Consider the following 15910-nt stretch of genomic DNA (forward strand, 5'->3'; position numbering starts at 1 on the left):
TGGCATTGTATCGGATTCCCCAACTAAGAAAATAGTTTAAGGGGCTTAGTAAATCTTATATTCTGTTACTGATCTAAGGAGAGAAATCTCAGTTGCAGCTCATGTTAATTAGCAACAATAATTTATTGTGAAATTGCTTATTAAAAAGTTTTTACTCTATGGTCCGATTGTGTGGAACGGATCCACTAGTTTTGACGTTGTCCATAGATTATACACTTCATATGTGATCATTGACGTACGACATTCGTACTTTCGTAATTCGTATACCTACCTAGCGACGAAATTCATACGTGTTAAACCTCAATTAGCCAATATTATCGTCTTTACTAAAAAAATGAATTACGTGTCCACTTTTTAGTGTGATCAATTCAGTATATCGTGAGGTTGTCTAGAATTAATTTCTAAGTGAGGAATAGTTCTAAATTTACGTAAATACCATCAGCAAAAATGGCTAAGAGCAGCACGGAATTTCGATTCATATTTTATGCCGGCTCTATTTTTACATGTTACTTTATTTATGGAATGCTTCAAGAAAAAGTAACTAGAGGAGTATATGGTAATAATGAGAAATTTACGGCCACCTTATCATTAGTTCTCGTACAATGTACAGTGAATTACATCTTTGCTCAAATTTTAATGGTAAGTAACAAATAATTGAAAAAAACCTCAATATTGTATGTGTCAACGTATTTTTATATTTATTTTAAATCATAGTATACTATTACAATATCATCTATGTCTTAGATACCAATAATTAGATACGAAAACCTTACAATTATTTCATAACTGGATGCCCAATTTATTACTGGTCTAAATCTTTTGTAATGTCCAATCATCATTAAATATAGTAGTAAATATTGTTTTTTTTTATTCATATTGCTATTGTTTTTTTATTCATAGCTATCCATAGTAGTTTTATGAGCACTTTTTGAAGAAACTTATTGGCTAGACATAAACGCAAAACAGTAGATTTTCTGTTTTGTTTTAACTTTCCAGCTGTGGGAGCTGGTTTAGTTTATAACAAAATTACTTATAGGTAGTTTTTATTCATTATTATTAAATTGAGGGTCACCATCAGTTTAATTTCCGATGATTAATGAATATAATTTAGCAATAAAAATTGCAAATCAAGGGTAACAATTCACTATCCAGTGATAATCTAAGCATACTAAAGCTATGCAACAAAACAAAAACTATGTACATACATAAATGGTACTAATTACAAAAAAAAAATTTTCAATATTAAAACCAAAAAAATTAAATTGAATATAATTAAATATAATTAACTTAAAACTGTATTACATAAATTCAAATAAATTCAAAGTAGAAATAGATAAAGGAATATAAAAAATAACAATATAAAATAATAGTGTGCTGTTAGGATAATCATTAGCTTTACGATGATAGATTTTTTGGAAGAATCCAGTTTTTTCAGATTTCCAGTTTATTTCTGACCTAGCGCACACTTTTGCTATAAAATTTTCTTAAATTATTAGAACTGTATTTCAGCTTTTCCATTTAAAATATTATAATTTAAAAAATCACCTAGGAAAGCAGCAGTATCGACAATAAAACATATATTATATCATAGCCTAATTGTTTTTTTTTTAATTTTCAGTTATCTTGGAAACATGAAAAAGACAATACCAAGAAAATTTACTACTTCTCTTCTGCTCTAACGTATCTTTTGGGTATGGTCTGCTCTAACATGGCGTTGCAATGGGTCAACTACCCTACTCAGGTAATGTTTAAAATTTCAATAAATAAAACGAAACATGATATTGTAAATAAAAAATCTAAGTCAGAAGTATTGTTTTTGTCAATATCGGAATTGGTTTAAATTATAGGTGTTACATGAAATAACTTCAACAAATTGTGTGAATTCTTTATATGGATCATTCTCTGCAACTCAAATATAGTCATGTTATAGGTAGGCAGTAGATAGTGATAGATGGGCAATTTTTTTCTTAACTCAAAGATATTATGATAAATTTATTCAAAATTTCAATAATTAATCTTGAATGTGAAAAAAAGACCTAACAATTCACATTCAAGATTTTATAGGACAAATATAAGGTACAGTAAAATAAATCCCAAATGATTGTAACAAAGATACTGCCTGTGGAAAACCTGCGCCCTGTACTTACAGGGTCAGTATAGGACCAGTAAATTTTATGCAGGGTGTCTTTTTTGTATGAATAAGCAACATCTATTCTACATGCCAAAAAAAAAACATTACTGACTGGGGCACTCATTCTTAACAAAATGTGCCTTATAACTAAAATCCATCATGGCGTAAAGGATAAGATGTCTGGTGCATTCTTATTCCAATCCTGCAGGCAAGTGCCAATTTTCCCGATGAAATGCGTACTTAACAAATGTTCACGATTGACGGAACAGATTTGACTTTCACTCTGAAGGAATAACATCTTGTAATAAAAATCAAACCTGCAAAATTATAATTTGTGTAATTACTGGTGTTAGAAAGTCTTGTGAGTCTGCACGGGTAGGTACAACCACCCTGCCTATTTCTGCCATGAAGCAGAAGCGTAAAGGGTGGGGCAGCCGTTGTACTGGACAGAGACCTTAGAACTTATGTCTCGAGGTGGGTTGCAGCATTTGCGTCGAGGATGTCGATATAACAACTAAAGACCAGGTTGGCCGTGAGCCCGTCTACGAAGTAATATTTTTTTTATTAAATCTCGTCTTCGCCCACCTTCGCTTATAGATATTGATGTCCTATTCTCTTTTTCATAGAAATTGTTACTAAGGGTGATTTTATAAAAATATATGTACATACATATCACTGAATTGACATGTTAGTCATAAATATTATTTATATACATATTAATATATATAAATATTAATAATATAAGAAAACTATGTATTGTATTTTATTAAATATAATATAATAGCTTAAGTTGAAAAGTTTGCAACTTGGTTCCATTATAAAATAATACTATGGTGAGTACACTTCATGAAATGATACATCATGTGTATTTTATAAATTTCAGGTTGTGGGAAAAGCGGCAAAACCCATCCCAGTCCTGATGCTCGGTGTCCTTCTTGGTCGCAAGTCATATCCTCTGAAGAAATACCTGTTTGTATTTCTTATTGTTATTGGTGTTGTGCTATTCATGTACAAAGACCAAAAGAGAGTAACTGATGAAACACCAGGCATCGGAATTGGAGAACTACTCTTGATATTGTCACTTCTCATGGATGGCCTGACAGGTGCTGTGCAGGTAAGCATTTTTTTTGGTGTATTAATAAAATTTTCAATTAACCTTTTAGAATTAGTTCAACATATTCTTTTATAAGGTTATGATAGCTGAGTCCAAATATTGTGAGACACACAGAGTACACAGAGTAGACTTCATCGAATTATACCGGACTCATGATTATTGAAGTCCAGTATCTTTTGACTTTATCAGAACCTTACATTAGCTAGTGTCAGTTCTACAGTGAGTGGGCTTGTATGTCGTTCCAGTCAGGCTTTGTTAATAAAAAATAAAAACTGTAACATTGTGTAGAGTACAAAAATTCGTACTTGCCAGCGGGAATCGAACTCCGGTGCATCACTGGATACAAATGCACCGGACCTCTGATCTTTTAGGCCACGACGACTTCAAGCCATAGTCTTTGAGAATAGAACTATAATAATGTTCAAACTTGTAATTTTAATAAATTATAGTCGAATTTCCACTACTGGGGGACCACAATAGTAGAATTATTTTGTCCGTGCAGTTTGGGTCATAAATAATCGGAGCGGTGAAGCGAGTATTTTGCTCTCTCTTCCACTCACGAGCCTTATGCACGGGCATAATGATGCGCATTATTGTTGTCGATAAGCGTTATCGATAGTGTACTTAGTTTTGTTATTTTGTGGGCTAGTGATAAAAATGAAAGAAAAAATCACTAATCGAACACTTACAACACATATCGCCGCAGCAAATTAACGAGAAAGGCAGAAATTAACACTTTGTAACTTTTCGGAATCTATGCTCATTTGAGTGAAAATTTTTAACACATTGTTGATAATATCACGTGCTTGTGCTGGTATTTGAATACTTTCTGCTGTTTTGGTACAAAACAAAGGAATAGCCATTGGAAAATCAGAGAGCAAATGTCCAAACACAATTCTCTTCGACATATGTACTACAATTTGCAGGAACAACAAATGACTCATAACATAACAATGCCTCACCACCCTTCGTATACCGCCCCGCCGCCGTGTACCTGCCTTCGATGATTTATTTGTTTTTATCGATAATGGCGTTGCGCCCGCGCAACATGCTCACCGCCCTAGCCGGGCTAGAGTCTGGCAAATGAAAGTAGAGACTGAAAAAGCGCGGCAAATTTAAAAAATATCAGTATACCCCAAAATTAGTATGACATACCTGGGATAACCTAATTTGATACTTTATAATATAAAATAATTTGTTTTTGCTGAAAAATAGTATTATTTGTACACTACTGCTTGACTGCATGTGGACAGGTCCAAGAATGGGAATAAGTCTATGAAATAAATCAACACTGCGGTAGGAGTAGTACTAACCTACCTCGGTAACCTCTTATCAAAAGAAACTAATCACTAAGTTTTTGATAAATACGATTGCTATAAATTCAAGTTCCCAGAAGGATTCCGGGGAGGCCTTTGCCCACCTGTAGCTTAGGTTAGGTAAGTTAAAGATAATAATATTAAAATGGCTAGCGCTAATCGCGTAAAACCGAATTTCTATTCAGAGATGTAAAATCACTACCTATATTGATCCAAATCAAAGAAACACGTGACATTTCGAAAAATCAGTTTACTACGTCTGAATCAAAAATAAGAGTAGGTCTTCTTCTTCTTCTTAGTCGAATACTTCATTGCTGAAGGTCGTGTCCTTGAAAGCCCTTCGTGGCTCATTGTACCCTCAGCTTCCATTTGCTTCGGTTTTCGGCTTCTCTCAGGGCGTTGGTAACAGAGAGTCCAGTGAGCGCAGTTATCTGATCCGACCAACGGTTTGGTGGCCGGCCGGCGGGTCTTTTCCCTTCTACCTTGCCCACCACAATCAATCTTTCAAGGTTGTCTGGTGGCCGCCGAGCAATATGACCAAAGTAACCAAGAGTCTTCTGGTAGCAAATCGTCGACAGTCTCGTTTCTATACGAAGTTGCTCGAGGCAGCAATCTGTAGCAATCTGATTTAAAACAACAACAATATTCTATAATAATTTTAGTTTATTCACTTTCATAATCAAAATCTCAATCTAAAACTTCCATGTGAAAAGATTCATTAGAGTCACTGAAATGACTGTTTCCTACATTAATAATAATATTTTCCAAGTTATTTTCTGTAATTCTGTCCCTTTCTTTATATTTATTTTCAACATGTATGACATGATCAGTAATTTTCTTCCATTTTTCTGGAGTTATGGTTTCAAACGATTCTTATATAACCCCCACTAACTCCACTGCCGCCAGGGCAATATTTTTACTTGCCACTACGTTTAGCCAAACTCCATATCAGCTCAATGGCGTTTAAATCGAGTGGTAGGGGGGAAGTCGTAATACCTCATGAACATTCTGCTTCAGAAGTTCATCAGCTTCATATACTTACTGGTTCTGGTGTGTTTCGTTTTACACAACATAGGAGCTTTGCTTTTGTGTGATATTCTTCAAACAGAGTATCATTCAAAGTAAGCCATTCTCTTATGTCGTTTTTGCGATTTTGTGATGTAGGAGCTTTATTTACCATGATTGAATGGTACGGTAACTGGCGTTATCCATAACTATTACACTCGGCTCATTTAAATTGGGTATAAGCTTTTCTCTTAGCCATTTATTAAAGTTTAGAGCATTCATGTCGTGGTGGTAGTCCGCCATATTGGATTTAGTGCTAAAGACTAACAATGAGTTTGGCACAGCGCCTTCTCTGATCCAGCATGTACAATTGTGTACCTTTTCCCTGTCGAAACATTTTCAATTGCACCACTTGTAGATGGACCTTGCCAAGGCTCCTTGGGCTTGTAGTTTTTATGAACATAGGTCTCGTCTAAATAAGTTATTGACTTTCCTTCTCTACGTTTCAAAGCCATGGTTCTTAAAAACCGATGTCTCCAGGCAGATATGTCATAACGTTCAATTAACAATGAACGCTCATTCTTATTTTTCTTAAATTCATAGCCATTGGACAATAATAAGTGGCGAAGAGTTTCCCTGCATCCATTAAATCCAATGCTTTCTCTTAATTCCATTAACACAGCGTAGGAACGTAGGAACTTTGTTTTCTAACGATGTGAAATTCGTTAATTTTGTTACGAATAGCATCTATGTCGAAACTATCTAGGTCGGACACTGTGGGCTTATGTGGTCGTTTTTTCCCTGGGGTATTCCAGACACCTTCATTTACTGTACCTTCCTTTTTTAACATTTTTAATGTTGTAACACTCAATTCTGTAAAGAATGATGAAACAGAATGATTAGGTGCTACATTTGAAGTCGTCGTGGCCTAAAGGATAAGAATATATATAAATAAATATTGATTGCGATGATTTATTATGACTTTCGAAGTGGTTTAACACAAAAACAGTGTGTTAACCGGATGATTTCTGCATTTGGTGATGAAGCCCCATCCAAAACCACAATTTATCGCTGGTTTGCTGAGTTTCAACGTGGACGTGTCAAGCTCAGTGATGATCCCCGTCAAGCTCGTCCAAAAACTGCATTCACCCAAGAAAACGTTGATGCTGTGCGTAAGCTGATTGAGGAAGATCGACATGTGACATACCGCGAAATTCAGGCAACTTTAAACATTGGCATGAGTCAAATACAAATAATCTTGCATGAACAATTAGGTGTAAAAAAGTTGTTTTCCCGATGGATACCGCATTCGCTCTGTGAAGAGCAAAAAGCGGCTCGCGTTACTTGGTGCGTCAGAAATCTCGAAAGATTCCACCCAGGATCCTCAAATGCTGTATACAACATTGTATCAGGTGACGAATCCTGGATATACGCGTACGAACCCGAAACAAAAAACCAGTCACGAGTTTGGGTGTTCGAAAATGAGTTAAAGCCAACAAAAATTGTTCGTTCACGGAGTGTTGCAAAAAAAATGGTGGCCACGTTTGTCTCCAAAACCGGCCATGTTACGACTATTCCTCTTGAGGGACAAAGAACGGTTAATGCAGAATGGTATGCTAGCATTTGTTTGCCACAGGTCGTTTCTGAACTCCGTAAAAAGAAATGCAACCGCCGCATCATCCTCCATCACGACAATGCGAGTTCTCACACCGCGCACAGGACAAAAGAGTTTTTAGAGCAAGAAAACATAAATTATTAGACTATCCGCCGTACAGCCCCGACCTAAGCCCTAATGATTTCTATACTTTCCCTAAAATAAAGAATAAATTGCGTGGACAGAGATTTTCATCACCTGAAGAAGCTGTGGACGCCTACAAAACGGCCATTTTGGAGACCCCAACTTCAGAATGGAATGGTTGCTTCAATGATTGGTTCCATCGTATGGAAAAATGTGTCAAATTTCGCGGAGAATACTTCGAAAAGTAATAAATACATTTTTAAATAGTAATGTTGTGTCACTTCGTTAATTCCCGAAATTTTCAGTGCCGCCCTCGTACTCGGAATATCGTAAGAGATGGCCCTCCCTTCCTCAAATGATTATTGGACTTATAGATAAACACAAAGTGAATAGTACCTTGACACAACAGCTCGAAATCTCAATTGTATTAAAAAATAGGCGATAGTAGCGATAGATTTAAGTCGTCGTGGCCTAAAGTATAAGACGTCCGGTGCATTCGTGTTGAGCGATGCACCGGTGTTCGCATCCCGCTGGCGGGTACCAATTTTTCTAATGAAATACGTACTTAACCAATGTTCACGATTGACTTCCACGGTGAAGGAATAACATCGTGTAATAAAAATCAAACCCGCAAAATTATAATATGCGTAATCACTGGTGGTAGGACCTCTTGTGAGTCCGCACGGGTAGGTACCACCACCCCGCCCCGCCTAACAGCTTGTTTTGACAAATTGAATTTAAAATTTTGTCTAACATTGCCATACGAAAAGACTGCAGATAATTCGAGTGTCTACTTTCGCTTGCCAGGCTCTATGTTTTATGACCCAAACTGCACGGACAAAATAATTCTACTATAGTCACTTTAGATTCTTAAGGCGATCTTTCTTAATGTTTATTATAACGATTTCCGACCAACATACTTAAAGTCCACCTAAGAAACAAATCTATTACAGTGCATCTTCATTCTTGAATCTATATATAATATGTGTAAGAAAATATGCAACAGTTGTCCAAAGAGATAGCACGGTCCTAGATTAATCTGTACCAATCTTGTCTACATAGCACCAGTAGACAATACAGCTAGGAATCTGTAACAACCTTTAGAATTTATACATACCTTACATGCCTTACCATCGTAGTCTGCTCTGTTTTTTTTATAGGATCATATTTTTTGTTTTTATTGTATATACTTAGTCTGGCCATAAATACTGTTACAATTAAAAATAAACAAAATATTACATTTGAATTTGGAATCTGTCATTTTTATATGATTGCTCATTAAAGATGGGTTAATACCGATATTTGTCAATATTAGCTAATACTAATATATTCATTATGTAATATTATAATACCTTAACTAATACGTGAATATCCTGATATCTTAATATACTTCGATAAAACGGGTAAACGAGTTAAACCTAATACGGTATTCGTGAAATAAGTTAATAATCATAGATAATACACATAAATTAGTTCTTAATAATATAAATAGTATTCATTATATCTAGGTTGAATTTGACTTCATACTAAATATTTTACAAGTAATATTATGTACATTAAAATTAATATTATTATTAAATCAGAATTTGGTCAACATTGTACATTAATATAAACAACAAGTTAGTAATATTATTTATTTCTTATTGCTGCATAAAAACATCAGCTTTTTTACTTTTTCTACCGAAAGACTGGTACGTCGCCGCGTTGGTCAGAAATGAGCTTACGAGATTTTAAAAAATCCTCTCACATGGTACTCAGGTGGCTAGTAGGTACACAACAGTTATAATATTATAATCCACGAACCGTTTGTTTAGGAAGTCATTTCGATTCAAAAATCAAACTTTTATTTATATTTTGAGAAGTTCTTAGAAGATAATTAAATACCACCGCAAAAATATATTTTCATAATAATTTATTATGTAAAAACACTTAATTTAGTTTTGGCCGTATTACGTTTTGTGTAGAAATATTTTAATTTATGAAATTGGTAAACAATGTCAACTACCTACTTCCGTTTTTCAAATCATCGTTTTAAAACCAACTAATTCGAAGGGAACAGAAAATAAAATTAAAATAATGAAAATAAAGCTCCCCGATTTTATTCCAATAAATGTAAAAATGCACTATTTTGCCTTGAGTAGAATCTTTAGTTGAATCAAGAAATGAAGGAAGGCAAGAAGGAAGGAAACATTAAAAAGTAATGCATTTAAAAATTCCTACTAGCATCTTTGACATGTAAAAAGTGCAATACAAAATAGTCCTTAAACTCATAATGATATGTACTTATTTTCATTGCTCAGTATATAAACATGTAGTTTATCTCACTTACTCTTAGCGCATGCAGTATTGTTATGAATGTGATAGACAGATATCCACGAGACACGTACGGCGTATGCCAGTATATTTTCGAGTGATAGATACAATCCGACCGATGTGAGTTAGCTGATTATTATGAATAAAGTGAATACGGAATATTAGCATATCAGAATTCGACGGATTACCGATACAAGAATACAAGCTGTATTACGAATATCTTAATGAATACTAATATATCGGTCTCACCCTTATTGCTCATTGAGTTTTCCAATTTTGGCGCCAATACATTGTACAATATTTTGCGATATTAAAATGGAGTGGGGTGATAAAGAGAACCGGATCGCTGTGATTGCATTACACAAAGTAGGTGTGGAGCCAAATGCAATTTTTAAAACTCTCCATACGCTTAGGATTAGTAAAATGTTTGTGTACCGGGCTATTAATAGGTGCAATGTGAAACCTCCTCTGTTTGTGACAGAAAAAGATCTGGCCGTCCACGTAGTGTTCGTACGAAAAAGGTGGTCAAAGCAGCAAGGGAAAGAATTCGAAGAAATCCTGTCCGAAAGCAAAAGATTTTATCTCGGGAGATGAAGATAGCACCTAGAATCATGTCGCGTATTTTAAAAGATGACTTAATACTTGCAGCCTATAAGAGACGTACTGGTCATTTCTTAACTGATAATTTAAAAGAGAATAGGGTGGTAAAATCTAAACAACTACTGAAGCGGTATGCAAAGGGAGGTCATAGAAAAATTTTGTTTACGGATGAGAATTTTTTTACAATTGAGCAACATTTTAACAAACAAAATGACCGTATTTATGCTCAAAACTCTAAGGAAGCTTCCCAATTAGTCGACAGAGTGCAACGTGGGCACTATCCGACTTCAGTGATGGTTTGGTGGGGTATTAGCTATGAAGGAGTGACTGAGCCATACTTTTGTGAAAAAAGTATCAAAACATCGGCACAAGTGTATCAAGATACCATTCTTGAAAAGGTAGTGAAGCCCCTTAACAACACCATGTTCAATAATCAAGAATGGTCCTTCCAGTAAGACTCGGCGCCAGGTCATAAAGCTCGGTCTACGCAGTCTTGGTTGGAAACGAACGTTTCTGACTTCATCAGAGCTGAAGACTGGCCGTCGTCTAGTCCCGATCTTAATCCGCTGGATTATGATTTATGGTCAGTTTTAGAAACTGCGGCTTGCTCTAAACGCCAGATAATTTGGAGTCCCTAAAACAATCCGTACGATTGGCAGTGAAAATGTTTCCCATGGAAAGAGTGCGTGCTTCTATTGATAACTGGCCTCAACGTTTAAAGGACTGTATTGCAGCCAATGGAGACCACTTCGAATAAGCTTTTTACACTTTGAATAGTTTTATATTTATGTATTACACTAACACACTGTAAAAGTAATAAATGTTATTTGCAATAGATTTTTTATTATTTTTAATTGTAACAGTATTTATGGCCAGACTAAGTATATTAAGTGAACGACCTCATGGCCTATTTGGTGTTAAGTGCTTACCGGAACTCATAGTAACACAAGGTGAATTCCGACACTGTAAAAGTAATAAATGTTATTTGCAATAGATTTTTTATTATTTTTAATTGTAACAGTATTTATGGCCAGACTAAGTATATTAAGTGAACGACCTCATGGCCTATTTGGTGTTAAGTGCTTACCGGAACTCATAGTAACACAAGGTGAATTCCGTCATCCATTTCGAGACTTGAGGCCTAAGTCAAAGACATAGTTTTATGATTGTCCCGCACTTCAAACTGGAATACACAATTACCTCGCGTGAAAGTTTGATTCAGCATAATTTTTCAATAAGATGCTTTCAACATGTGATGAATTCTTATAGTGGGCTCGACAATATATTTAGTCCAATAAATTTTCATTTAGTTTGGAATAAAAATCATACTCAGAAACATCAGTTAGAATAAATTCAAAATAATAATTTTTTCTTTCTCTTTTTATAGGAACGGATTAAAAGCGAACATTCTCCAACTGCGTACGCAATGATGTTGAACACGAACTGGTGGTATGTCGAGTTTGTGCCTATCGTATCTGAAAAATGACATAAAAAAACTGGAACAGTGTAACAGTGATAAACAAGATGTCGCGCGAGAAGAACAATAGATCAACTAAAATTAGAAACGTTCTTCACTTTTCATTAGAATTGCTATGCCTCAGCCTTAGCGAATTATCCGTATATTTAGCGATTGCACACCGCGAACTTTGTTTTGTTGGCATTTATTTTTATTCTCGTGAATTAACAAATTAAATAAAGGCTTATCTGCCTGTGCCACACAAACTGTTAAATTGTAAAGCTAGAACTAGAATTAACAAAACTAATATAATACTTTTAAAGCTTAACATAGCAATTTCTAGTAAAAAGGAAAATGCTGAATGCGATCATATCGTAAATAAGTGTTGATGTTTTAAATGAGTATTGAAAATGCATTTTAGGTCTACTATAATTCTAACGATCGGCGTGGTATTGAGCGGTGAAATATTCCAGTTTATCCGTTTCGTGTCTGTGTACCCCGAAGTCATCGTATTTATCATCAGCTTGGCTCTAATGGGAGCTCTAGGCCAACTGTTTATATTTTATATGGTGAGTTAGTTTTGCAATTAAAAATACCTTTTGTAAATTGAATTTTAACGAATTTTCCAACAATGTTTGCTTAAATTAGAATTTCATAAAATCATTCATATCTCAAAGGTGCATATTTAATGCTTGTTAAACGTTTTGTAAAAAAATTGAATCTCGGTTAATAATAGCAAAGCTACAAAGCAAAATGACGTTTGAATGTTATGCGGATTCCCAATGGTAAGATATTATTATTAAACATTATTATTGAGCCGACGAGAAATTGCGATCCTGACGGTCTGTCAATTGATCATGCTAGTGATGGAGAATATAATATACTTAATTATACTAATAATTATTTGTACTTACTTACACTTATTTATTATATTTTCTTCGGATTTCGGGAGTCGTAGATGTAGTTCAAATTTTACGGTTTTATTTTCCATTTATTGTTTTCACTTTATTAGTTTCATTTGTTTAAATGGATATACATATGGATACAAAAATGCTAGGCGTGCGCAACTAAGTTTTCGCTGTTTGTCAATAGATGGCTGCAGCCATAAGTGCTTGTCGATCGATTTTGACAGATCTAAAACCTTGTGAACTGAGCTTAAAGATACGGTAAACAAACCTCTTTCACACATTAGTGATTTTGTTTTGTGTTAAATTAGTTTAGATTGTCTGAAAATGACTGCTTTTGTACTAACTATGCCATCATTTGCGGGAAGTGTTGCTTTTATTTTGCCATTCGAAGAAAACGGCGACTGCACCACATTGAGGGCTCCAAAATGCTTACGGCGATCCTGCTTTGAGCGAAACAATCGTGACGTGATTGGTTTCGTCGATTCAAAAACGGTGATTTTAATGCTAACAACAATCCGCGTGAAGGAAAGCCAAAACCCTTCCAAGAGGCTGCATTAGAGGCATTGATGTTCAGGAGTCCTGTCAAACGCATAGTCAATTTGCTCCAGCATTAGAATTTGGCCGCCAAGACATTTCCAAGCAATTTAATGCATCGGGAATGATTCAGAGGCAAATAATTTGGGTTCCTTATGAGTTGAAGCGAAGAGATGCCGAGGAACATTTTGTCGCATGTGAAAAGCTGTAAAAAACGAAAGGTTTTGTTCAATAGCTTCGTGACGGGTGGTGAAAATTGGATTCAATACTGCAATCTAACCAAATTCTCTGGTATTACCCGGTCAAGAGTCTACGTCATCAGGCCGGCCGAATATTCACACTGCCAAAGTTGAGCTGTCTATTTGGTAGGACCAGGTCGGCATTAATTATTATGAGCTATCGGAACGGAATGAAACCGTTTTGGGCGAAAATATCGAACTCAGTGAATGCGATTAAGCCGAGCATCGTGCGAACAACAGCCAAAATCCGAACTGAGGCATGATTAAAAGTGATTCTCTTGCATGATAACGCTCACCCTTGCTTTGCCAAACCCGTAAAACTTGGAAACGATCAAATGGGTCTTTCGGCGTCATTCACAGTGGGTCTCTAGATATTGCGCCGTCCGATTATTATTTCTACCGTTCAATGGCTCATGGTCAATAGTTCCGCTCATCAAAGGATAAATTAAATCTTTAGACAATTTTTCACAATAAAGTTACATTATCAATTTTAAAAAACAAGCGAGAACTTAGCTGCGGACCTTTATTTTAAATTAATATTAGCGCTCAAAAGTATTTTGACGAATTATTCAATTAATTTAATTCAATTAATAGTCGATACCGTCATGTGACATTAAATTGAATCTGCGTTCATCACTACAAAGTTCGTATTTCGAAAATTCAAAATTCGTAGATACCAATAGCTTTTTCGTCGGTCTTCGTCCACGTAATCAAAGAGTTTCCAGAATTGTTTAATAGTGGCAATATGAATGTAAAGTAAGGCCAACCAGACGAGACAAAAAATGTAAACAAAGTTTTAGGAGTTAAAAATATTTTTATTTAAATAAATTATTACAAAGTTCGAATTTTAATCGCCGTCATCTGTACTTACTAGACAAAGATGATTCGTCGGAAGAGTCCGAGTCAGCTGTATTTTATGATAAAACTATCTATTGTATTATCAATCATGTTGTCAATATTGCTATAAAAATTGTCCTCGACTTTTATAACATGATCCACACAATTTTGCCATTTATCAGCAGATACACGTTGGATCCCCTCTTGTAACAGTTTTTTCATATCTTAAAATTTAAATGTAGTACTCACAATAACAGCAAAAATCAAAAATAAAACTAACAAAAACGGAATTATAACAACAACAAACCAAGTAAATACGGAAACGAAAAAATATGTGTCACTTCGAACGCAATCTAAACAGGAATGAACTTGTTCACAAAGTGGCGGACCAAATGTTGACAACTGCGGTACTCAGTGCTTTCCTGTACCACGAAACACACAACGACAGCTGTTGTCGACCAACTGACGCCGTAACTGCGCGTACGAGTGATAAGGACAGAGATAATAATCCCTCGCTATCGCAATGTAACTCAGTAACGGTTCGCTTGTTAACTTTTATTATCTCGTCTGGTTGGCCTAAGTTTAGACGTTATATTTTTCTTTCTTTTTCTTTCTTTGTATAATTCCAACTGATTTTCGGACATTACTTGTTGATGATTGATCTTGTTCGCATGTGATTGGAATAGTCCCGTAGGCTGTAAACGATTGTGTAAGGAAAAGTAAAAAAACTTACGTAGTGATTGCGTGTAGGAGACAGATTGTTTTGGACGTCCACTATTTTAGTTAGGCTTTATTTATTTTTTATTGCGTATATAGGGTGGACGAGCTCACAGCCCACCTGGTGTTAAGTGGTTACTGGAGCCCATAGACATCTACAACGTAAATGCACCACCCCACCCACCTTGAGATATAAGTTCTAAGGTCTCAATATAGTATTCGTTTATTATCAACTTATTCCATTCAGTAACGATCTTGAAATACGAGCTATTTGGGTTTATTTCAGTCCATTCTTTAGTGCCTTTATTGCGCTTTTTCTACTCACCGGAATATTCTCTACGTTTCGGGTTATTGAAATAATATCTGTAATTAAATATCAGTAGAAATCAAAACTAAAACATAAGTAACGTGCATGAATTTTCATAGTTAACGTTATGACAAAATTATTTGGAACTTGCTAAAAGACCTTCGTCTGGTAACGCAAAGTGTAAACAAACAAAATCAAATAAAAAACATGAGATATTCAAAGAATAGCAGTTATACTGCTCTCCCCTCAAGATATCGTCGGATAGTGTAATATTTTAAAATAAATATTGTTACGCCGGTAAGAGCAACGCAATCTATCGCCGAATAGCCGAACGAATATCGAAGGACTTAGAAAGCTCGAGAAGTACAACGCCATCTATTGTCAGATAGCGGAAACGCACAATACTGGAAATGTGTGGAATATTCTCGACGATTCTAAGGATGTCGTATCGACTATAAAAACGTTGCAGAGATGGCACGCAGTCAGTTACTAATCGGAACTACTCGAAGCGAAACAGCGAACGGATCACCTAAAGCGAAGCGGAAGAAGCATATTGAGAATTTTAAAGTGTTTTAAGTGCTCTAAGTTCTAATACAGTGTTAATTTGTACTTTGGGATTACTTTATATTTATTCCGAACCCCAGCGCGTAACTATTAACGACTTTAAGGCTGTCAAAATATTTTTGAGTGCTGTT

At 35.2% G+C, this 15910-nt stretch overlaps 1 protein-coding gene across 1 annotated transcript in view; it reads left to right on the forward strand.

The window, feature by feature from the left end:
• Positions 1-196: 196 nt before the first annotated feature.
• LOC101744151 (solute carrier family 35 member B1 homolog) overlaps positions 197-15910 on the forward strand; it is a 33120-nt gene continuing 17406 nt past the window's right edge. Inside the window, exons 1-5 of the mRNA XM_038010971.2 lie at positions 197-639; positions 1619-1741; positions 3015-3245; positions 11605-11666; positions 12095-12242. Of these exons, the coding sequence (XP_037866899.1) occupies positions 448-639; positions 1619-1741; positions 3015-3245; positions 11605-11666; positions 12095-12242 (756 nt within the window). The 5' untranslated portion in view covers positions 197-447. The remainder of the gene's footprint in view (positions 640-1618; positions 1742-3014; positions 3246-11604; positions 11667-12094; positions 12243-15910) is intronic.

This window comes from Bombyx mori, chromosome 1, assembly GCF_030269925.1.
Source record: "Bombyx mori chromosome 1, ASM3026992v2".
Taxonomy (NCBI): Eukaryota; Metazoa; Arthropoda; class Insecta; order Lepidoptera; family Bombycidae; genus Bombyx; species Bombyx mori.